We start from the raw sequence: 24,193 nt of genomic DNA, 5'->3' as shown, positions 1-24,193 counted from the left end.
GTAAGAAATACACGTTAGTTACTTAAATTCAAGTAGAAAAATACATCTGTCACAATAAGTTTCACATAAATAGTGTCATTTGTGCTTTCATATCTCATAACTGATCATCATGTGCAAAATGTTAATACAGCGCACCATTGAATTGTCATCTTAATGACTATGGTATGTTTACTTTCTATTCATACTTTTGCTACTTCATTCAAAAAATTTATTTTAGTACATTAAAGTATGTTTATTTTTTGTTCATGTTAGCGAATGTGGTAACGTGGTAAGTAATATTAACAAATTAAAGTTTATTGTAAAGTGTTTATCTGTTAAGCCAAATTCAGGTACTTTGCTGATTTATTAAATTACTTTTTATTATAAAAAAAAATAAAATACTTTATTGTTAATATACTGCAACATCTCAAAATCCAGAAACCAACTTAATCTGGAGAGCTCACTTATTTCTGCATTATGGGTCAGTTGGTGTTACGTTCTGTCATTTCCAGGTCAGAGTCTGTTTTTGTGTGCTGTGTGAGCGGTTTTGGATGGGAACACATGATTGAGGACTGTTTTTGGTTGGTTGTAGTTACATCACATTGAAGTGCTGCAGAACCTGCCTTCCCTTTAAATCTCCTGATGACGTCCCAATCCGCCCCTGCCATGCTGAGACACCTTAAGCTGCTTAGGGCCTAATCTGGGCTTCTAGGGAAGTACATGTACACTGTCCGGAGAGGAGGGGCTAAACTGTGGCATGTGATCATGGGAATGTGCCTTCTCTCAGAATAAAGTGGACTTATTCAGCATGGATGCGGTGATGAAAACACTGATGCTGGATCTGTATAACTTCTGAACCGAGATGGGTTTTAAGGTTATTACACATAATTGGGGAATATGATTGGGCATGTTCATTAGATGTATTTGGATGTGCATTGTCTTAATAGAACCAGGAAATCAACAGACCGTTTTAACGAGAATGAAAACTGATGTAGAATAAAGGTAGAAAATTTGAAAATAGGTTGTAAAAGTGTTTTAGAATTGTTACATTAGCTCATTTTGTAAAGTCACCGAAAATCAATTTTTTTAAATAATACTTTTATTACGTTTATTTTATCATATTAAAGTGTCTCTTTTTTTTATAATGTCTCTGTAACAAATTATATCTGGAGTTTTCAGTTTACATGTTGTTGTTATTAGTTGTTACTAAACAGATTATCTATTTCTACACAATAATATAATGTCTGATACAATTAATTTCATGTCTAAAAGGGGTTTTATTTTAATGACATTCCACCAGAATGTCTGCTCAGGAAATCAGACATAAAAAAAAAAATCGGAATATTAAGTGCCAACAACTACTGTATGCATTTTAATAGAGCGCTCATTTGCAATTTAAATGCTGCCGTTGTGCAAGCTCTGATGAATTGCATGTGATGTTTTTACTTCCATTAATGTTTGTGCCTGCTTGGTTAAATGCTGTGGATAGGGGTTCATTCCCTTTCAGATATTTATATCCATCCAGACTAGTTCTGTTGGTGCTTATTTGATAGTTTATTCAAGATGGATTTTAAAGGGATAAATCACCCAAAAATTAAAATAAGGGTTTGTTTAACTCTGGCATCCTAGGTGTATATGACTTTATTCTTTCAGACAAATCCAGTCGGAGTTATATAAAAAATTGTCTTTGATTTTTCATGCTGTTTAATGCCACTCAGCAGGGTGTTGGATGCATCCGTCCAAAAGAAGTTAAATAAAAATAAATATGAATAAAAGTGTCTCACACAGCTCCGGGGGTTAATAAAGGCCTCCTGTAGCGAATCGATGCATTTTTGAAAGAAAAATATCCATATTCTTTTTATTTAACTTCTTTTGGACTGATTCATGCAACACCCACAGAGTGGCATTAAACAGCTTGAAAGATCAAAGACATTTTTTATATAACTGACTGGATTCATCTGAAAGCAGAAAGTCATATACAGCTAGGATGCCAAAGGGGTGAGTAAAAAAACAGCCTAATTTTCATTTTTGGGTGAACTAACACTTTACTACAGATATTATAAATACCCAGTAGTTTGTTTTAGCACTCTGAACGGGAAATCATGAATCACTGCTCTTAGCCTAAAACACGAATTGATTACCGTTGCTCTGAGTAAAACATAAGGGTGATGACCGAATCATTGACTAGTAAAGGCTTATTTTTAATGTGGCCTCTGTTTGTGTAAGCAGGGTCTAATTTAATTGTCAAATAACATCCCACGGGAACAGCATTTTGGCATCTATAATGAACTGCCTAAGAATGAGTCAGAATTCCGATCTACACAATTCATGGGTACGTCTAGAAAAACATACCCACAATGCACTACCTACAGAGCAGCAAACACTAATTGGCACTGTCACTTCTCATGGTTTTGCGGTGATTACTGAAGCAAAAATAGTGTGGTCTGTGAGTGCACGTGTGTTTAGATGTTTTTATTCTTTAGCTTTAGTCCATTTTATTACTAAATCAAGCATCTGGGCCTTGTGTGATTTTAAAAGAACAATCCAGTTCAGGTGTAAAAGATCAATTTTGCTTGTAGATATACTGTAACATCTGCTATGAAGTGAATGATTGCATGGGAATTTGTAGCAGACACTACGGTGTCTTCAGTCACACTTTAGTTCGAGGACCAATTATCATTATTAAATAACTCTTGACTTTTTAACCCTCTGGGCTTCTTCGTAAATGGGTCACACTTAGCTTCCTCCCGCCCGAAAACGGGCGAAGCCTTAAAATTGTACTTTACTTTTTCCCAGGATAACCAATCAAATATATTTTTGTTCTATAATGTTTTCTGATTATTATTCAGAATTTTTAGATTTTTTTATGATACTTTGCATTAATTATATAATTTTTATGAGCTATTTTTTCCATTAGAATTAATATCTCATTTTTTATTTTATATTTATTAAAAAAAAAAAATCAATAAATGCAGCATTTCACATCAAAATAGAGTGCCAGCCTAAAAAAAAAATGTTCCAGGAGAAGAACTTCATCTAGTGGCTTTAAAAAATAGCCACTTTTGTGTAATGTCCTGTACCAGCCTGTAGGCTGTCTATAGCTTCCTATATATCCTATATAGAAAGGCTTTTTGATTCCTTTTGTTGTTTTAGACATGATTTCTCTCTTATTCGTTTTTTTTATTTAGATATACATTTAGATATTCTAAAAGATGATTACTTTATTTTCTTAACAAAAATGTTTAGATAAGTATCAGGTTTTGCATTATGATTACAATCAAACTATAGCATTTGGTTAGAAAGGGAACACAATGTGTGTGTGTGTGTGTGTATGTGTGAGTGAATGTGTGTGTGTGTGTGTGTGTGTGTGTGTGTGTGTGTTGCATTTGAGCGAGAGTCTCTTTTTGTATTTTTTATTTATTTATTTTTGTATATTCTCAAAATTTGCTGTTGCAGTCTTACCAGTCTCTCTCTTTCTCTCTCTCTCTCTCTCTCTCTCTCTCTCTCTCTCTCTCTCTCTCTCTCTCTGTGTGTGTGTGTGTGTGTGTGTGTGTGTGTGTGTGCATTTGAGCAAGTTTTTTTTTTTCATTTATTGATTTTATGTGGAATATTCTACAAATTTGCTGTTGCAGTCGCCAGTTTATCTGTGTATGTGTGTGTGTGTTTGTGTGCGTGGGTGTGTGTGTGTGTGTGGGGGGGGGGATCTTATTTGCACTCTTGATGTTCTAGAGTGTCACCCCTTCATTGCTGTACACTTTTTTTCAGCACAGTTGCTGATCTGTAGCTTGTACCACCAAAAGTTTCTCTGAGTTTTCCTATTTTTTTGTATTTCCCATTCATTTCCTATGTCGCCCGTTTTCGGGCGGGAGGAAGCTAAGTGTGACTTTTTTTTTTACGACCCTTTAGCATATCAGAATCATCTCCTTGATTTTTTTGTGTGTTCATATAGGTAATACAACAAAAGTCACCAAGTTTCATCCCCATCCGATGAAGCAAAAAAATTAAACATTTCAAAACGTTCAAGTTTTCGCCCGTTTTCGGGCGAAGAAGCCCAGAGGGTTAAACTGAACATTGAACTATGGCTTTTGCTTGCCTCAAACTCCTAATTTGCCACTTAATAATAGTTGGTAAGGTAGTTAATTTTAGGTTTAGGGTAGGATATTAAGGAATCTATATAATATCAGAGATATGTAGAAAGGCATTAATACATGCATTTTAAGGACTAGTAACCATATAAATTCTAATAAGGAACTAGTTAATACTAATCATTGCGTAAAAGGTTGCATAAGTTGTTTATCCAGAGGCAAAAGAGAAAACCGCTATGGCCTATTATGTCTGAAGTCTGAGGGGAAAGTTTATGTAAGGACATATGAAATCAACTGAATAAGTGTGTGTTTTTTTTATATACGTTTATATTATATTATTGTATATGTTAAAATTTTTTATTATTTTGATGTGTCTTTAGTTTAAAATGTAATAAAATAAAAATTATTATAATAATGCCCCCATAGTCTGTAGATTTTAAATGCTTTTAAAATGGCAAAATATGTCAAAATATTTCCGATTGTGCTTTTTAAATAATTATTGTGGTTATTTTTTATTTATTTTATTTTGTTTTTTTGTTTTGGTTTGGTTAAGATGTATTTTTTGGCGTTTTTAGCTTATGACTTCACAAGAAAGAAATGGCAGAAACACAGCCGCTCCATAAGGAGCCCATGAGGCTGTCGGCTATCTATCAATACAAATAGTTCAGATACGAACTTAAATTGCTGATGTAATCATTACAACACTGACTCTTAACATTTATAAAATGCTTGTAGGGAGCAGGATCACTTAATTTGTAGATTGCAATTTGTAAAATCTAAATATGTTTATTTTTTTCCGCAGACTATCTGTGTAGTCCAGAAGAAAATGTGTACAATATTGACTTCACACGGTTCAAGATCAGGGACATGGAGACAGGAACAGTTCTGTTTGAGATCACCAAACCACCAGCCACAGGTGAGTGTGAGCGGCCACTTCCAGCAGGTTACTGCTTCCTGTCATGTGATCAGCGGCATGGAGAGTTATTGGATCTCATAAGATTTTTATTGGACTTGCTACTAATATAAATGTGTTACATCCATAAATACACAGTTATTGACACGGTTATAATTAATTTATGCTCTCTCTCTGTGTGTGTGTGTGTGTGTGTGTGTGTGTGTGTGTGTGTGTGTGTGTGTGTGTGTGCGCGCATGTACCCAAACTTTTTATTACATTACTATTTATTGTTTTGGATCATGTCGAACAAGCTATAGTCAAACCAAAATTTATTCTGACATCTACAACATTTTTCACATTATGACAGTTTATTTGCTATGGTTTAGAAAATGGTTGTAAAATATGCCGAACTCAGAGTTAAACTGTCAGAACAAATTAATCTTGATAATGTCAGATAACTTTTATAGAAAGATATGTAATGTTATTTGGTTGAATAGCTGTCAGCTGTTAAATTTAATTAGACTATTAGATAATACCAATTTAAGTCAACCAGTTACCAAGCAATGCTTAGTTTTGTTCAGTCTGTGGTGTAGAACATTTGCATTAGCAATTAAAGAAACTACATGTAAGCGAAAAGTGGTCAGGTCAAAGTGTCTGAATAAGTTTTGGTCCTAAATTTTTATCAATTTTACTGGTAGTCCACTATATGTAGAATTTTTGGTTATATGTCACAGTTGACTTTATTTTTCTATCCTCACTTATATAAATGAACTCACTTGTAAACATTTTTATTTTTCAAATATATCTGAATAAATGTTGGTTTGATTGTATATTTATTTAATACAGTCCTTTCAGACAACAAACTTACGGGCTTCACATTTGACACTGTAAAGAAAAGTTTGAGTGTTTGGTTACAGATAAAATCAATTAATAATCAGGCGCAGCAGTGATATCTTTTGCGCCTAAAAAGTAGCTTGTTAGCATAAGGTTACCATTTATGTAATAACTAGCCTTTTGGTTTTTGACCTGCATGTTATAAAGAATATTCCAGGACTGTTTTCAGTTTCATTATGCACCTTCATTATGTTTGGCTCCTCTTCTTTTTTCTTTTTTTTTTTTTTTTTTTCTTTTTTAAATACAGCTGCAGTTACAGGCAAGCAAATCAAATCAACTGCAGTCTGAAGAGACAAATGAACATGTCTAAAGTATCAATTCCACAAACATAATATCCAGAGTTATAGAGAGGTAATGATAAATTAAAAGGCTATTGACAGTACACTAAGTGCAAATACTGTAGCTATAAATTCTATTTACACTGTTAAAATAGTGACATTTTCTGCTTTTTATACTACTTATTGCAAATATTGGCAATTATCTGCAACTCAGTATAGTAATACATTATAAAACAGTATGCAGTTATAACTTATTGAGTGTAAATTTAATTTTTAATTCAAATTATTAAATGGATGCCACCTTATTGGGACAAAAACGCTCCCTACACCTAACCCAGCCCCATACTTTATCTTCAACTTTTTGATTATTTCCTTCATTTTTATTAAAAATAAATAAACCTGGGTCGAACATATGACACATGCTTAACCATCTGTGCCAATGGAGCAAAGAAGCAACTTCCGTTTTTTGTAATGTTGACTAACGTTGGTGGGTTAGTGAGTTAGTGTAAATAGACACTCTATTATCATTTTCTGACCACTAGGTGGAACTGTCCTGAAACTGCTCAGGTTAACACTGTGTGAACATAAACTATTGTACTGGACTGTAACTGCACGGAATGTATGTGATGTGTATTTGCTGTGGAGAACAGCTGGAAAAGTCTGTTTTCTTTGCTTTGTTGTTTTTAATCCTTTTAATAAGTTTAAGTGAAGCCCAGGATGACATTTGACTCAACAGTTGTCATCACTTGGACTGATAAATTATTTTAATATTTTGATTCTGATGTTGTTGTTGTTGTTGTTGTTGTTTTTAAGATAAAGGAGGGGATAAAAGAGATGTTGATCCAAATGCTGGCCGGTTTGTACGGTATCAGTTTACACCAGCTTTTTTACGGCTACGTCAAGTAGGAGCCACGTAAGTACAGCTCATAACTAGTTAGTTTTTATACTACAGAATCCTAAAAATAATAATAAAAAGATTTATCAGATTTTCCACAAACATACAAAGCATACTGAAACAGAAAATAGTTATTTTAAATACTAAATTTTTAATTGTATTTTTGCCCAAATGAATGCAGATTGTGATGAGCAGAAGAGACATCTTTAACATTAAAACTCTTAACACCGGAGTTAAGTAAAGTTACTAAAAATGAGCCCATGCATGTTATTATTATTAAGCATTTGCATGATTAGATCATCACTGTAGTACTGCTGGCTTATCATATTGTCCCCTCTTGGAAAGAGATTACATATTTAGAAAATAAACACAGTAGCACATGAAATGACAGAGCTGATATTCATTGGTGAAGCTGTCTCATATTCCAGAACAACAGTTGCATGCTTATTGAGGTCAGATATAATGATCAAAACAAAGCAAGCATAATTTCTCTAAATTAAACCTGTCCAATGATGACGTCATCATGCTTAAGGGCAGAATATAGAAGTAGATGCAGTAAGCTACTCATTATAAATAAAGAATCCTGTTCACACAATACATTAAGGAATGGAAAGCTGAACAGCTGTTGGAAATTAATAAGGAGTAGTTAACAGCAAACCCAAGTGAAAACTTATAGAGTGAAATCAGCACTGAAGAACTAAAACTGTCAACTGAATCTCTTCCCTGCCTTGTTTCTGTGTTTTTAGTGTTGAATTCACAGTAGGAGACATCCCCATCAATAACTTCCGGATGATCGAGAGGCACTATTTCCGTGAACAGCTGCTGAAGAGCTTCGACTTTGAGTTTGGCTTCTGTATCCCAAGCAGCAAAAACACCTGTGAGCACATCTATGAGTTCCCACCGCTCTCAGAGGATCTCAGTAAGTGCCACAAAGATTGTAAACGGTCAGATATAACCCTACAGATACTATTGCAAAATGATGCTAATTGTTTGTCTGCATCTCAGTGTTGACATACTGACATACACCGTTAATAAGCTACATGAAGTCGTTCCAGTCATACATGAAAGCTGTTGTTGCTTTTTTTGAAAATTGTCTTGACATCAACAGGTGGTTTACACAAGTTGCCATACTGGTTATGTCAAACTTACTAATTTGTTTTTACTGAAAGGCAGTTTATAACCAATTTGCAATTTTTGTCAGAACAGAAAAATTTTGTTACAATTTGAGTTGTGCTAAACGTCAAACAAAGTGCAAGAGAAGGATCTGGAATAAATGAGGAGTTTACTGACGACGAAGGAGAATACAGACAATATACTAGATAACATTCAGCATTAACATACAGATGCACATTCAGGTACAAACATAACGATAATCACGGACAAGGGAGAACTAAACAGACCAGGTTTTTAAACACACAGGTGATGAGGGAACTGGAGACAGGTGAGGATCAATCAATTAACTAAAACAAGAAAAGGAAGATGACCAAATAAGGAAACAAAAGTTCATAAACGTGACAGTTCGCCCCCTCCCAGAACGGTGCATCCTCGCACCGCAAGAGGAATACCAGCGGAGGGAGGGTGGGGGTTCTGGAGGTGGGCGAGGAGCAGGCAAGGAGCAGGTGACGAGGGAGCATGGAGGTAGGGACCAGGGCGAAGTGGACTGAGGGAGGAGCCAGGGAGGAGCCCAGAGCAGGAGGAGCCAGATGGTCCACCAGAGACCAGCCAGGACGGAGAACCATGGTGGAGTCGACGGCGGGAGGAACCATGGTGAAGGGGCCGACGACACCAGGGGGCCGACAGGCGGAGACTGCACCGGTGGGTGAGGAGCCCAAGATGGAGCAGCACAGCCGCAGAGCCAGGGTGACGTCGAGGATCCGGAGGGCCTAGGTGGAGCAGAAGGCTCAGGCGACCAAGCCGGAGGCTGTGGAGCCGGAGCGACCGAGGATGGAGGTGGAACCAGAGGGAAGGAGGAGCCTGACAGAGCCGGAGGGATGGAGTGACGAGGTGGAACCAGAGGAGTGGAGTCCCGAGGCCGCGGATGGTCGACGACTGACCAAGGTGGAGCCGGAGGGACGAGGGAGCCCGGTGGAGCAGGTGGGATGACAGGCCACGGTGGAGACGAGGGAGCTAAGAGCCAAGGCGGAGCCGCTGGGTCGAAGGACCGAGGAGGAGTCCAGGGCTCGGAGGCTGGAGGCGGAGACAGGGCCTTAACGCGCCATGGCGGAGCTGGAGACTGGCAGTCCAGCAGCGGACCATTGTGCCCAGATTGCGCGGACTGAGGGTGAGCTGCGGGACTGACTGGCTCCAGCGGAGATGAGGTCGATGAACGGGCTGGTCTAGGAGGAGGAGAGAGAGGAAGGATGGGAGGAAAAACAGGAGGATCAGGGCTGGACGGAACCAGCGGAAGTGGAGCAGGGGAACTGGCAGGTCTAGGAGGAGGTGGGAGAGGGAGGCTGGGAGGGAGTACAGGAGACACAGAAAATACAGGGCTGGGCGGAACCAGCGGAGAAACAGAAAATTCAGGGCTGGGCGGAACCAGCGGAGAAACAGAAAATTCAGGGCTGGGCGGAACCAGTGGAGAAACAGAAAATACAGGGCTGGGCGGAACCAGTGGAGAAAAAGAAAATACAGGGCTGGGCGGAACCAGCGGAGAAAAAGAAAATTCAGGGCTGGGCGGAACCAGCGGAGAAACAGAAAATACAGGGCTGGGCGGAACCAGCGGAGAAACAGAAAATACAGGGCTGGGCGGAACCAGTGGAGAAACAGAAAATACAGGGCTGGGCGGAACCAGTGGAGAAACAGAAAATACAGGGCTGGGCGGAACCAGCGGAGAAACAGAAAATACAGGGCTGGGCGGAACCAGCGGAGAAACAGAAAATACAGGGCTGGGCGGAACCAGCGGAGAAACAGAAAATACAGGGCTGGGCGGAACCAGCGGAGAAACAGAAAATACAGGGCTGGGCGGAACCAGCGGAGAAACAGAAAAAAAAAATGGCTGGGCAGAACCAGCGGAAATGGAGCATAGGAACTGACTGGAGGAGGTAGGAGTGGGAGGCTGAGAGGGTATACAGGGGGATCAGGGCTGGACGGAACCAGCGGAGAAACAGGAAAATTAGGGATTACATCCATAGACCAGTCCATAAGATCCAGAAGTTGCTCCATATGTTCCGAGACCGAATACAGCTCACCCTCAGTCACGGAAGTGTGGGCAGGGCGTTCCTCCACGCCCTCAATCTCCACTAGGACTCCCACGATGCACGGTGTTGCCGGCTCACACACCTGGTCAGTCGCGCTCTCGACGTCCTGAATTGGCTCGGGCTCTGCGGCTGCGGTGGGCTCTGGCTCCGTGTGGCTTGATGGTTGCTGGCTGGTCTCTGGGTCGGGAGTGGGGCTGGAGATATCTTTTTCGGCGGTGCTGATGGTGAATGCAGATCCATTTTTCTCCAGCACCCACTCCACGAAAGCGGCGAAATCCTCTCGGGGACCGTTTGCTGGTAGGCGTGCCTTACTCGCTCAGGCCAGTATAGAAAAAGTTAGAGAGCGAGCGGTCGGGGAAGTGGGTAAGGCACGCCAGATCTAAAAAGTCCCTGGTATGGTCCTCCAACGAACGGTCCAGTTGCTCCAGGCAAAGGAGACGGACTGCTGGGATGGCCATTCCGGGAGAGGGAAAAAAAATATATAAAAAACCAAAAAGAAAGAAAAACGCCACTAAATTAACTAAACTTTTTCGGTCCGTGATTCTGTTACAATTTGAGGTGTGCTAAACGTAAAACAAAGTGCAAGAGGAGGATCTGGAATAAATGAGGAGTTTACTGACGACGAAGGAGAATACAGACAATATACTAGATAACATTCAGCATTAACATACAGATGCACATTCAGGTACAAACATAACGATAATCACAGACAAGGGAGAACTAAACAGACCAGGTATTTAAACACACAGGTGATGAGGGAACTGGAGACAGATGAGGATCAATCAATTAACTAAAACAAGAAAAGGAAGATGACCAAATAAGGAAACAAAAGTTCATAAACGGGACACTCTGTGTATAAAGGATATTTGATCCAACTTTATATTAGGTTTTCTTAACTACTATGTACTTATTTTTTTATGTCAATACATAGTAAAGGCCACCTAATATAAAGTGGGACCGCACATTTTGTTAGAATGTACTGCTTTAAATGTTACTTGGCAACATTTTACTAAATGTTCACTAATGGGTGAACTTTTGGTACCGTGACAACACTAGAACACTTATTTGATAGGTAAGACTCAAACCCCTAGAGTGCGTTTCCAGAGATGCCCTTTGCCAATAGAGTTGACAGAAAGGATCTGGTGGTTAACCATGTCAAAAGCAGTGGACAGATCCAGCAAGATAAGTATTGAAGATTTGTAATCTGCTCTTGTCAGTCTTAGGGCTTCGGTTGAATATCCACTTCTGAAGCCATAGTGGTTGCTGTCAAGGAGGTTGTTCTGTGTGAGAAAGGCAGACACTTGGTTGAACACAGCTCGTTCAAGTGATTTTACAATGAAAGAAAGAAGGGAAACCAGTGTGTAGTTTATTTATTCATTTATCTGTTTGTCCCTTTTTAACCCAATAATAAATATATCACAAAAAATGCTAGATATTCAAAGCAAGTTCATCATATAATGGTCTATTAATATATACAAAAATACATTAAGAGAAAGAAAAGTCACTGAATTAATATATTGCATATTTTATGTATTTTTGAATGTAGTAATAGACTCACATGTCATTGACCTACAAGCATCTATAAACGGAAAGTACTGTAGCTTTTAAAAAGCTTAATTGTTGTTTGTGTATCACTTTGTTTTTTCTCTTTATTTCAGTATGTGAGATGATTCTCCATCCTTACGAGACGCAGTCTGACAGCTTCTACTTTGTGGACAACAAGCTGGTCATGCACAACAAAGCAGATTATTCGTACAGCGGAGGCCCTTAGGACAGCCGTGGGAGGAGGCTGAGGCAGAGAGTTTGACTGACAGACCTAAGAACCAATCACGTGTCTTTGTCCAGCAGTCACACCCTCCTTGAATCAGTGTCATAGACGACCGCCTGCAGTGCGTCATGCCTGTGTTTGAGATCTAGAGAGTCATATTGTAAGGTCTTGTCCAATGCATACATATCCTATTCTGATTTCACCATCGTTCACATCAGCAAATATAGATATTAAAGTGTTTATTTTGTTACATACCCCAATGATGAGCAAATTCCCTCCAGCCCCATGTTTAGTATGGGCAAGGCACTATAATGTGAATGGTACTTAGGTTTTACTATTTGTTCTGTTTGAGTGTGTGTGTGTGTGTGTGTGTGTGGGTTTTGATTAGAGGGATTGTGTGCGTGTGTGTGCGTGTGTGTGAGGGGGGTGTTTAACACTGATAAAACCATTATATATTGTTGATGTTGATGAGTATTTCTTTCCCTGTCAGAATAAGCTACATCATATTTCTTGATAGTTGTGGACTTTTCATCCTAAATAGAATATGATATGACTTAATGTTGAGACCTTGACATAATTGATAGATTTGTGTTGCATTAGATATATTTTGATACGTGAACAAGCTTTCAATTTTGAGATGTTGATTATTTGTGTGGATAAAAGCAAAAAATGAAGTAAAATCAGTTCAGATATTCATGGTGCACAACTGAAAATGAATAACTTTTGCATTCAAAGTTCTGCGTAAAGTTTCTAATTATGTGTAATTCATGCTCCATATGAGAGGTTGTGTAGATAAAACGACATTGTAAAAAAATGCCTACTGAAAAGGGAGCACAGCTCACGTTATAAGCCTTGACATTTCAAACGTCTGGTTCGTGTTGTTTCTTTTTGTCTTCATACAAAACAAAAGGAAAGAAATAGCCATTCTGAGCTGTCTAAAGAACAGTAGTCTCTTCTCATTTCTCCATCTAGCTTTCCCTTTCTCACACATTCCAGTGAGCCAGGCCCTTCATGGCTGTTTAGTGCACACAGCAGAGGTTAGATTTAACATCTCATCCAAGGATGTGCTGTATCTATGATCCTTGTATTCATAGTGCAAAAAGTGCATTTAGGAGAATGATTTGCCTGTTTTTTGTTTCTGAATAAAAATGAGGCTTTCAAAGACTTCTACAAGTGCATAAAATGAAGGAATAACTTGAAAAATGTTTGTAGTCAGATGTAATATGTGCTTTATTTATGATTGTGATTTATTGTAAATGATTTTGAGAAGGGAGAAAATGAAACGTATCTTTTGGACAGTTAAAACGTCTGGAATAAAAGAGAAATAAATGTATATGTTGAATTTTTTTTTTCAATGATTGAGGTTGTCTTTTTTTTTTTCAAAAGCAATTTCCTTTTCTTTTTCTTAGGAACATTTATTTCAGATTTTTCATCTAGTGCTTAGCACTATCAACATTTATTTAAATGGTTTACATAACAAATTTTTTAAAGACATTAATACTTTAATTTCACAATAAATGATTTTTTTATAACAACAATAATAAAAAGACTATATTTAAGAAAAAAAAAAAATGCTGTCCTTTTACAATTTTTATCCTTCAAAGAACCCCCCCCCCCCCCCAAAAAAAAAAAAACAGCACAACTTTTCCAATATTTGTAATAATACCAAATTGGTATATTAATTTTGTGATCATTTGACACTGACTAAAGTAACGACTGCTGAAAATTCAGCTTTACCATCACAGGAATAAATAAATATGCTAAAATAGAAAACAGTTATTTTAAAATATAAAATTTATAATAAAATAAATTTAGCTTTGGTAATCATATTCATTCAAAAAACCCTTAACTTTTGATCAGTAATGTTAGAGTAAAGTCTGTAAAACATACAGTCCTTATATTTACTTTTTAATAGCAATTTTCTTCAATAATATAAATGACATTTTATAAAATTATGACTTGAAATAGTTGAAATCAATTCCTAACAATGTTGCTGCAGGTGCTGTGAAATAAAATTTCTCACAAAACTTCACAAAATTAATTTTATTTGAGAAAAAGCACATATTCTGAAAAATGCTTTGACGTTTACCTACAATTATTTACTTCTACAAAGTAGGGGTATTAAAAAATCTTCAACCGTGTTACTTAACACATTAAGATTTTAGGATTCAGCCATGTATTAAAATGTATTAAATAGACTGTGATCCAAAAAGGGATCTAAAATATAAAAGGTCTCGTCCAGACCCTATAAATTAATTTGATTTTCCTGAACCAGCACAAATGGAAAACCAGAAAACCTTTTACCCACACTGGGGTAGGAAAAGTGCTACATGGAAGCCAACGCACATTTACAAAGTCCTTTACATCCTTTAAAGATGTAAATAAGTGATACAGAATTTCAAACACTAAATGGAGGCTGTAAATTCTTACCAGCCACTTACTTAAACTGAGCTTTTACTCGCGAGGGGACGGGCACTACATGCTCTGCATACTGTGACCCTTTTGTCCAGTTGATGATGGTGTTTTTCAATTTAGCTTCTTCCCGCCCCCCCCTCTTCCTTCAGCATTCTTGCAAAACCGAAGAATTATATGTGAAGCTGTTCATGGTGTGCTTGTGACATTTGTGACGTTGGCCCATGAGGGAAAGGTTGCTAGATTGAACATGGCCATTCCCCATGTGTTTATGCCAAGGTTGATGCTTAGAATGCCAATGATGTTGAGAATGAAGCCTGCCTTTGCCTTCAAACAAAAAAGAAAATACAATTATCCACCCGTTTTTCCATAAACAGTGTCTCAAAAATTGAACTCAAAGTCAACTTTCTCTGGAACATCAAAGACTCATGTAAAATGTGTTCATCCGTACCATATCCAAGACTTTGAGGTTGCCATAGGAGAAAGCGATGGCGTTGGGTGGAGTGGCTACAGGAAGCATGAAAGCCAGCGATGCACTGATGGTGCAGGGCAGCATCACGTAGAGAGGATGGAGCCCGATGGTTGTGGCCTGCAAATAGAGGTGACGTATTATTGACACTTCTGTACTCAAGTTACATTTTTGAAAAGCGCAGCAACATAGAATAATGTGGTAGGTATTGTTAAGCTACTTCAGGCTCTGTATGCGGTGTACTCACCATAGAGGCCAGAATGGGCAAGAACAGTGTGGTGGTGGCTGTGTTGCTGGAGCACTCTGTGAATGTTCCCACCAGGAAACACAGTATCAGAGAGATAGCGAAGGGTGGGATGCTCCTCAGTGGGGCTAGACTTTGACCCAGCCATTTTGACAGTCCAGACACCTACACAAAGCAAACAAACAGACCAGAACATAATAACATTATTATATTATATCATATTATATATATTAAGTGCTGTCAAATGATCAGTAGTGATTAATCGCGTCCAAAATAAAAGATTTTGTCTGCAAAATATACAGTATGTATGTGTGCTGTGTATATATATATACATATATATATATAAATACACATGCATGTATATATTTCAGAAAATAGGTTATGTTAATATATGAAGTATATTTATTTATAATATAAATTATATGAATATAAATAGACATAAACATGTAAATATTTTCTAAACATAGTGTATGTAGTGTACATAATAAATATACACATAACACACATATATTATGCAAAAATATTTATTTTGTATAAAAAAATATATATTTTATTTGCTATTAATCACAATCATTTGACATCACTAATTATATTATATTATATTATATTATATTATATTATATTATATTATATTATACACTCTCAGAAATAAAGGTACAAAAGCTGTCACTGGTGCTGTCACATGTTTGTATCTAAAGGGTCCATTTTGGTACCTTAAAGGTACATATTAGTACTTGAAGTGTACATGTTAGAACCTAATAAGAACAAAAGTGTACCTTTTGAAAAGGTGCCACCCCAGGGACAGCTTTTGTACCTTTATTTCTGGGAGTGTATTATATGTGGGTTTTTTTTAGCATCTGAAGTACATTAGATTATTTTAATATAACGTATTTAAAATTACAGGAGACCTACTATACCCCTTTTTACACAATGTAAAATAAGTCTCTCATTTCTCAGATACTCGGTTAAAAACATCTGTTTGGTTTTGGTTATCATGTCTATCGTGCTGAAATCATGCGTTTTAAACCATATTAGTTTAAACTTCTGATAAAGGATTTTCTGAGTGCACAGAAAGCGGCTGTCACGTGGCATGTGATTATTAAACTCTTCTTCTCTTTCATGTCTTATTGCACTTAAACTGTCAAATACACACAAGTTTATGTTAAAAACACACGAGTTACAAAAGCTGGGTTGTTCTTTTTCATGTTTTCTGGCTTAGTAGATGCACCAGGGACTCGATTATAGCACTTACACTTAGAAAAAGTCCGATTTTCATGAAATGTCACCTTTAAGTCATCTCACCTCACTTCCTTTTGCCAAAGCAAATCCTCCGCCCAGGAGCAGCACTATGTTCCAGGGCATACGTTCATGTACCACCTTCCAGTTTAGAAGAGTAGGAGTGCCCTTCAGTTTCTTCTTCTTGTCATTCGGTTTTTCTCCTCCTTTATAAAACAGACAGTCCAGTAGATCTGGTTTAAGACCTGGTTTAAACGTATGGCACAATGTTCTGTTCAAATACTCTGAATGCAGAGGCATCTTACCGTCCTCTATTTCTTCAGCTTCTTCATCATGTTCATCATTAGCACTGGCTAAACATGAACAGTCTAGCCGAGATGGAATGACGAAGAACAGGGTTGACATTAAAATAGCCACAGTGCCATCGGTGACGTATCTTTGCAAAGAAAAATAGAAAGTATAAAGAAATTAATATATATATATATATATATTTAAGTATTTGGGTGAAGTTTACTCACTGTCCATTTTTGTTAAAGAGCTCAGTGGCCCAGCCTGGCATGAACCCTGGTTCTCGTGTGAACCATAGGATCACCAGGATCACAAAGATGACAAGCACAGCACCCTCAGCAAAAGACACCGTTCCCAGCTTCTTGTATTCATTCTTCATTACTCTGTAAGCGTCTTTGTCTCCCTCATTTTTTGAACCGCAGCCAAAAGTTTTTTTAAAGCTGAGAAACAAAATCACCTCGAATTGAAATAATCAAATTAGTAACACTATATGTCCTAGACACACACTCTAACTGAATGTAAAGCATGCGAGATACTTACTTAAAGCCCAAGTACATAAACTGCAGCCAAAGCCAAGAGAGCGCAAGCATCAGAACCATGTTAGGAAAGGCAAAACCGAACCAGCTGGCAAAGTTGATCACATCATTGTTATCTGGAAAAATGCTGCAAAAATGTGCAAAAATATGTGTGAGAAGAGACCTGACCATGCAGCACACACACACACACACACACACACACATACATATATCTATATAACAGGACACGTACTCATCCATCTGGCCCTTAAGAATAAGATTTGGTGTGGTGCCTGTTAAGGTGGCTGTTCCTCCAATGCTGGCAGAGTAACACACAGATAGACTCATTCCTTTAAAGAGACGAAGGTACTTTGCTTCCCGTTCTTTCCTCCTGCATTCTGAGAGTGCATTGATTCCTGCCTCCATGTCTGGGTTGTCTGTCAAGATATAAAGCAGGTGGGATGTAAGTTTTAAGACTTAGCTTTAGGCTATTACAACTGATTCTGATTGGTCAATATTGTATACCAGTCCAATCCTTTCAGTGACACGCTCACTCTCTAAATTTAATTTAAAAGCATGGCGCCACTTTGCATCTCAGTTATCGATTGAAGTCAAAAAGAGCTTTTTGAAACTTCAGATCAACTGAACCTGTTGCTTCACAAAATGATTCATTCTTTGGAAGCGTTTGAAACATGAACGCTGACAGCTGATTATCAAAACGATGTCTAGGCAATATAATAATAAGTAAATAAAAACTGCAGCTACGTTATAAAACAAGCCCGAGATCAGTAAAACCAGTATATTAGACACTGGGTCATTGGTTTACCATATCAACACCCTCTGGCATACAATTGGGATTTAGAAATGCCTCGAAACCCAAATAGTATGACATAATGGAACATCATTTGCTGAAATCACCCAAATTGGAAGCTTTATGAGATATTTAAGATAGTATCGACCTTAATCAGTTTGGATGCCATATTGAATTGAATGCGGATGAAAACGAGGCTGTGAAGGATATACTTAAACTCTTTACAATGAAATGCACTGTATAAATGTCCTAGATCATGTAACTTTTCTAATTGTTTTATAGTGCTTTCGTTTTTTTTTTTTCAGAAAGATGTTTAATCAGTTGGACAATCGTTTATGTTGTAAAACATCAGTAGCCTAAAATATGGTGCTACACTGACTTAGTTCTATATACTGTAGATTAACATTATAAAACAATGAAATAATTTAAATTCAGTGTCCACAAATGTATTTATTTGCTGAGCAGCATAATAATAATAATAAACTGTGTCAACGTGTCAGACTTACTGTTGGGTTTGTCTCCAGTGATATTGTCTAAATCTTGTTTGATGTTGACCTCGGCCAACTCAAATGCATGGTTATCTTGGCCTTCCTTCAGCTCTTTCTCATCAGCGTCTGCCTCTGTGGCGCTGAGCTGTTCAAGAACAGCTTGAGAGATGGGCAGCATCATGGCTGTGGTGGCCGTGTTGCTGATCCACATGGAGAGGAACGCTGTTACGATCATGAACCCCAGCATCAGCCTGCAGAAGTTAACAGACAGAAAAAACAGGTGAGTGTGAAACAGAAATAAAGAAGGCCCTAAGTTTTCAATGTGTGTGGTCTTACAAAGCAGGCCGAACTCCAACTATTAGAAGGACACTCAGAGCGATGCGCTTATGGAGATTCCAGTGTTCAACAGCTATAGCCACCAGCAGACCCCCAATAAACAGCATGTTGGTGTCCTTTAGGTACTCAACACACACCTGAAAGATAAAGTAGCAGTTACATATTTTTCTCTGCTCAAAATCTGTTTTAGTTCACAATGCAATACTACCTTGCTGCTCACAGTCTGCACTACAGAGCCATCAAAATAACATGGTAATGGGGAAAAAATATCTCAATCTATTTTTTTTTCTCGCAAAACACTTTGTTCAGTCGCAAAACATTTTTGCTGCAAATAATATGAGGGACAAATTTGATTGTTTTTGCAACGATTTTTCAAAAGAACACAAAATATTTCTGAGTGAATGCAAGGTTTCTCAAAGAGACGCAACACTTAAGGAAGGAAATGCTAATGTTTTGTGAGTGGATGCAAAGTACTTTGGAGAAGTAAAAAAGATTTACGATTCAATACAAATTTTCTCCGGGGCGCACAAGACCTAGAAACATGGAAGGTTTCAGAGCGAATGCAAAGTTACTTGGGGAAACACAACACTTTTTCGAGAGAAGACAAAAGTTTTGCAAGTGAATCCAAAAGCATTTTAATGCATCCAGGGCTTTGTCGTATACCGCATTTTTCCAAATTGTAAACGAAAATGCATTGTGCAATGGTTAACATTTCAGTATATAAAGTTAACCTCTCCAAAATAACATTGGCCCTTTTGCATTTTTAATCCAGTTTTGTTTAAAAATGGGTTGGCAAGCGAGAAAATACAACAGTCAAGATCATTAAAGTTGAGAGCATTGCATTGTGGGATATGGTAAAATCAATCTTAATCTAAAATCAATCAGTTCTCTTTAAAGATAGAAAGATAAGGAATATAAAAGACAGATTACAATCTGTTTGATGACATATTCCAAGGTGTTCATAAAAACTGCTTTTATGGTCCATAAAGTTCATGAATCATTAGAGAAAATGCTTATAGAAATGTCATGCCGATGAAGGTAAATCTCTCTCTTTGTGTGTCTTTAGTGCTTGTGATGATGATAGTAATTGATCTTCTTTTACATACATATTAATTTTAAACGATTGCTATATGTGTAGTTTGCTTGCACCTTATGTTTAGATATATAATGATGCAAAATGCGAATTATGGAATTTTTCTGCAAGATACCTTTCCAGACTCCATGATGCCCATCATTGGGAAGAGGATGACAGGCAGCAGGGCAGTGACGGCCAGTGGCATGCACTCTGTACACCAGTACAGCGCCATCAGGATGATGGCAAAACCACATCTCGCCTCCTGAAGAGCAGAAGTGTCACAAGGTCAGTGATCTTGACAATACATCACCTATTCAAGTAGCAGTGGCATACATTTCTATAGAAGAGAATTATTGGATGGGAAAGAGATGCATAACAACACATCAATGAGGCAATCTCAGATCTATGGCAATCCTTTCATTTTAGGGGATGAAAAGGTGAGTTTCGATTCTATCTATTACATCTGGTGAAGGTACCAAGGGTCACTACTGTATCTCTTGAAGATGTATTTAGACTCATGTATCGCTCTCAGAATGCTGATAAAAGTAACCCTTGACCATAAACGACTATAAACAATTTTTAATGCATTTTCTTTTATGGGTGGGTTTATTTTATGGAGGAATTTTATCAGTAAAGAAAAGGCAGGATAATCTCTTTAACCCTGTAAATTTGCTGTTTTTTTTTGTTTTTTTTACATTTAACAGTCTATATTAATTTTCTTTTTAAATATTGAAAAACATTGCATGTGTATCATATTTGATAAGCATTGTAAACATTTACGGTACATGTAATTTGATGTAATGATGTAATGAGAATATGGAGCTCATGCAGTTTTATTAAAATGCTTATACCTAATTTTATTGAAGGCCTGAACTGAGCTAAAATTATGCAATTTGATGCAGTTGCTGCTATGGCCGAAAAGTAAGATGACATTCGCATAATTTGTAATGTAAACCAATGTTTCGCAGTTTGCAGTTTCCTCATATAAATATCAGTTATCACTCTATATCTATCAATTTTATAACTTTGTAAGATATTAACAGTAAATGTCTAGTTTCTAGTAGTGGGCAAAATGTATGATGTTTTATATTTGAATCATATTTGATTAGAAAGAATTTTAACATTTTTTTTACCCTTAAATATGATGTTTGGATAATCAACTAAACCTAAGTTGCTTCAATCCAGTAAGTGTCCATTTTGAAATATTACTAAAATTGTCAATGCTGTTCTTATGTTTACGTAATAAAATCTGTTAAGATACAGTTGAAAAATATAGAAGTGCATTCAATAGTTTAATAGCCACTTTGGGTTCCTAAATGTACTGTTGTTGCTTTTTATTAGAAATGTAATGTCAATATGTGAGTTAAATATCCAGTTTTGTGCAATATTATTTTAGCTGAAGTTCTTTAGGTCAGAGTAACCTGGTCTTCAGGTCTTGAGTAACTTTATTTTCTCTGTTTGTGACTTGAGGATGACCTCTGCAAGCTGTGTAAATAGAGCGTCCCGCAGTTCATAAATAAGAACAGTGCATTTTTCCAACCATCAGTCAGCTGCTCACGAGGCAATTTAGTTTTTTTTTTATATGCAGCAATACTTTATTTTGATGGTCCCTTTTAAACATTCTGTTGACAATAAGTAATGTTGCAGCTACATGTCAACTAACTCTCATTAGAGTGTTAGTAAACTGTCTGCTTTATACCTGCGAACTCTTTATTGTGATGCAGACATTCTACTGTATACAAGTAACTTTGCAAGAACATGTCAGCTTTTTCTAACCCAACACTACCATTCTACTAATACTCTACTAACACTCTAATGAGAGTAAGTAGATAGGTGCAACATTACCTAGAGTCAACAGAATGTGTTAAAGGGACCATCAAAATAAAGTTAAACCAAATATGCAGATGTCACTTTCAAATTTCAGTCCTTTGGCTAATATAAATTCCCAAACGCACACAAAAACATTTGCTAAAGAAGTTATAAGTAAAAATGTCAAAGGCTTTGCAGAAGATTTTCATGAAAAGCACTTACTGGAGCTGGGACGACCAGTGGTAGGGGCAATATAAGAAAAGGGGTGATGAAGATGATGAAGTAGTTCCTGTTAACCCACAGCCAGCGTAGAAGCGATGCCATGTCTTCTGGCCCTCAGCTGCAGATGTCAGGTGTGTGCTGGATGGAGAGGACAGCAAAGTATCAGCAAAGGAGGTTGTGCCTGATCAATGTGTTTATAGCTATCCTCATATAAGGAAAATTAAACATTAACTGTGTGAACAAGGAGAGGGTGAATAGGGGTTTGAAGGAAGGGAGGGTAAAAGAGACGGCAAACAAAAAAGATTAACCCTTTTATTATCGTTTTTCTAAGACCACAATTCATTGAATTGTTGGAGCACTGACTGATGGATTTATTAAAAGCATAAATGAACTTTTCACACTGCCAGTGTCATCATGGAAGAGCAGGTGTCACCCAGATAAGTGTCTCTTTTACAACAAAATATATAAAGAATGTTTCTTACTGCTGACTTCTGGAAAAATGTGGGAAAAGTGTGGGAATTTGTGAATATAATTGTTATTAAGCTGGCTTGTAAAGTCAAAGTCACTGCCCTATGAGTCGTTAAAAAATATATATTTTTATTTATTTATTTATTTTTACCAAAAAAAGTAACAAAAAGATTTAATAGTAACACTTTACAGGTTAATTTAGTAAATTAGGTAGGTATCACTAGATGCCTAGATGATATATATATATACATATACATGATACACACACACACACATATATATATATATATATATATATATATATATATATATATATATATATATATATATATATATATATATATATAAAAGGGGTACAGAATGTTTCTACAAAATATTAAGCATATATAAAATGGTTTTAAATATGTATAAGAAGAAGAAAGTTTTTTTGAGCACAAAATTGACAAAATTGACTGATTTTTGAAGGATGTATTTTTACTGATTTTTGAAGGATGTGTTTTTGATCATATAAATGTACTTGCTGAATACAAGATACTTATTTCAAAAACATTAAAAATCTTACTGACCACAGACCTTTTGAACAGAAGTTTTTATATTTTTGTTAATAAATGACAATGAGTTAATGTATGGAACAGATGGCTGGATGTTTCTAAAAGTGGAAGATCAAAAACAGCTAATTTAAACATATTGTATGTTTCTGGTTAACTTGTTAATATTAGCCACTAACTATACTTTCTTTCTTTTGTTCCTTTTGTTTTTTTGTTTTCTTCCATTGCATAGAAAATGTTTTGTGCCTTTACATTTGACTTTTACAGTTCTATAACTTCACTTTGCAAATGTCATAGTTTTATATAGCCTTGTGCAAGAGCAATATGGATTTTATTTTACTTTTGACAAAAAAAGAAAGAAAAAAAAGATAAGGGTTAATGAATGTTTCATACAAAACACAGTCTTTTCATAAAACCCAAATTAATGCACAAGAATGATGTGCTGAGCAGGATTACTGTAATCAGCCAAGCATGTGATACACCTGATATTCTTCGGTTCAGTACAAACTGAGACCTTACAGCTTTAACAACATTAATTAGCAACCTTTACATGTTTTGAACTTTCCACTTGTAATAATTAAAGACATACTTTGGAAATTAGATCAAGTATTGTACCAGTTGTTCATCTTTGAAGCCCATTGAGCAGTATCATGAAAAGTCTCTTTCATCTATTACAGCTTTAGCTGCCTAATATGTGCTAAAGGTCCAACATATATATTTCTACAAAGCTTTGTTCTATTTTTACCATCTATAGAGTCCTTTCCTTAGAGATAAAGCCCCTTGCATGTTACATAATCTCACTTAAACAACCTTTGAAGTGTATGTACTGTGGTATATAAGGACAGCTTTCAATGAAACCCTAATACCTAAATATTTAATAATAGTTTCAAAGCTCAAGTATGATATAACATGTAATTCTTCTTCCTTGTCTATAGTTTTCCTTGTCTAGGCACTGAGAATATATAGATACTGCTCTCACTTTACATTATAACAGTAGCTTTATGGGGTTGTTTTGCATGATTGTAGATGATATTCTTTAGTACATTGAGCTTCTTTATGGCTGTCTAACAGACACCAAGTCTTCCTGACACAGTTGATTGCAAAATAGTCTCAAGGTTGTGAACTATTGTTTGTAAATGCATGCACCTCCCTTACCTAAAAACTAACCAGGTTTTTTTTTTTTTTTTTTTTTTTTTTAGGAATGTAATATTTCTACATTCGCTCCTGGTAGCAATTCATATCAGAGACAGCTGGTCTTGGCTCCCCAAGGTATTTCCAATA

At 36.7% G+C, this 24,193-nt stretch overlaps 2 protein-coding genes across 2 annotated transcripts in view; one reads left to right on the top strand and one right to left on the bottom strand.

Annotated features, from left to right (window-relative positions):
- Nucleotides 1-13,324, top strand: part of LOC132117439 (protein unc-119 homolog A-like) — a 31,630-nt gene extending 18,306 nt beyond the window's left edge. Inside the window, exons 2-5 of the mRNA XM_059526728.1 lie at nt 4,867-4,980; nt 6,945-7,044; nt 7,773-7,945; nt 11,882-13,324. Of these exons, the coding sequence (XP_059382711.1) occupies nt 4,867-4,980; nt 6,945-7,044; nt 7,773-7,945; nt 11,882-11,994 (500 nt within the window). The 3' untranslated portion in view covers nt 11,995-13,324. The remainder of the gene's footprint in view (nt 1-4,866; nt 4,981-6,944; nt 7,045-7,772; nt 7,946-11,881) is intronic.
- A 557-nt stretch (nt 13,325-13,881) lies between these two features.
- Nucleotides 13,882-22,118, bottom strand: LOC132117438 (solute carrier family 13 member 2-like). Its single transcript, XM_059526727.1, has 12 exons — nt 21,897-22,118; nt 19,999-20,127; nt 18,791-18,927; nt 18,473-18,705; nt 17,409-17,592; nt 17,181-17,303; nt 16,871-17,080; nt 16,658-16,788; nt 16,419-16,558; nt 15,120-15,281; nt 14,855-14,992; nt 13,882-14,730 (listed from the first exon to the last, which is right to left on the bottom strand). The coding sequence occupies exons 1-12, from the start codon at nt 21,996-21,998 to the stop codon at nt 14,593-14,595; spliced, it is 1,827 nt and encodes a 608-aa protein (XP_059382710.1). The 5' UTR covers nt 21,999-22,118; the 3' UTR covers nt 13,882-14,592.
- Nucleotides 22,119-24,193: the final 2,075 nt, after the last annotated feature.

This window comes from Carassius carassius, chromosome 36 (assembly GCF_963082965.1).
Source record: "Carassius carassius chromosome 36, fCarCar2.1, whole genome shotgun sequence".
Lineage (NCBI taxonomy): Eukaryota > Metazoa > Chordata > Actinopteri > Cypriniformes > Cyprinidae > Carassius > Carassius carassius.
This window is presented reverse-complemented; position numbering and strand designations above follow the sequence as displayed.

Coding starts and splice junctions, on each gene's coding strand:
- LOC132117438 (XM_059526727.1), bottom strand. CDS start 21,998: ATGGCATCGCTTCTACGCTGGCTGTGGGTTAACAGGAACTACTTCATC. Junction 16,789..16,870: donor CTCTTTAACAAAAATGGACA/GTGAGTAAACTT, acceptor TTCTTTGCAAAG/ATACGTCACCGATGGCACTG. Junction 15,282..16,418: donor CTTTGGCAAAAGGAAGTGAG/GTGAGATGACTT, acceptor TGCTTTGTGTAG/GTGTCTGGACTGTCAAAATG.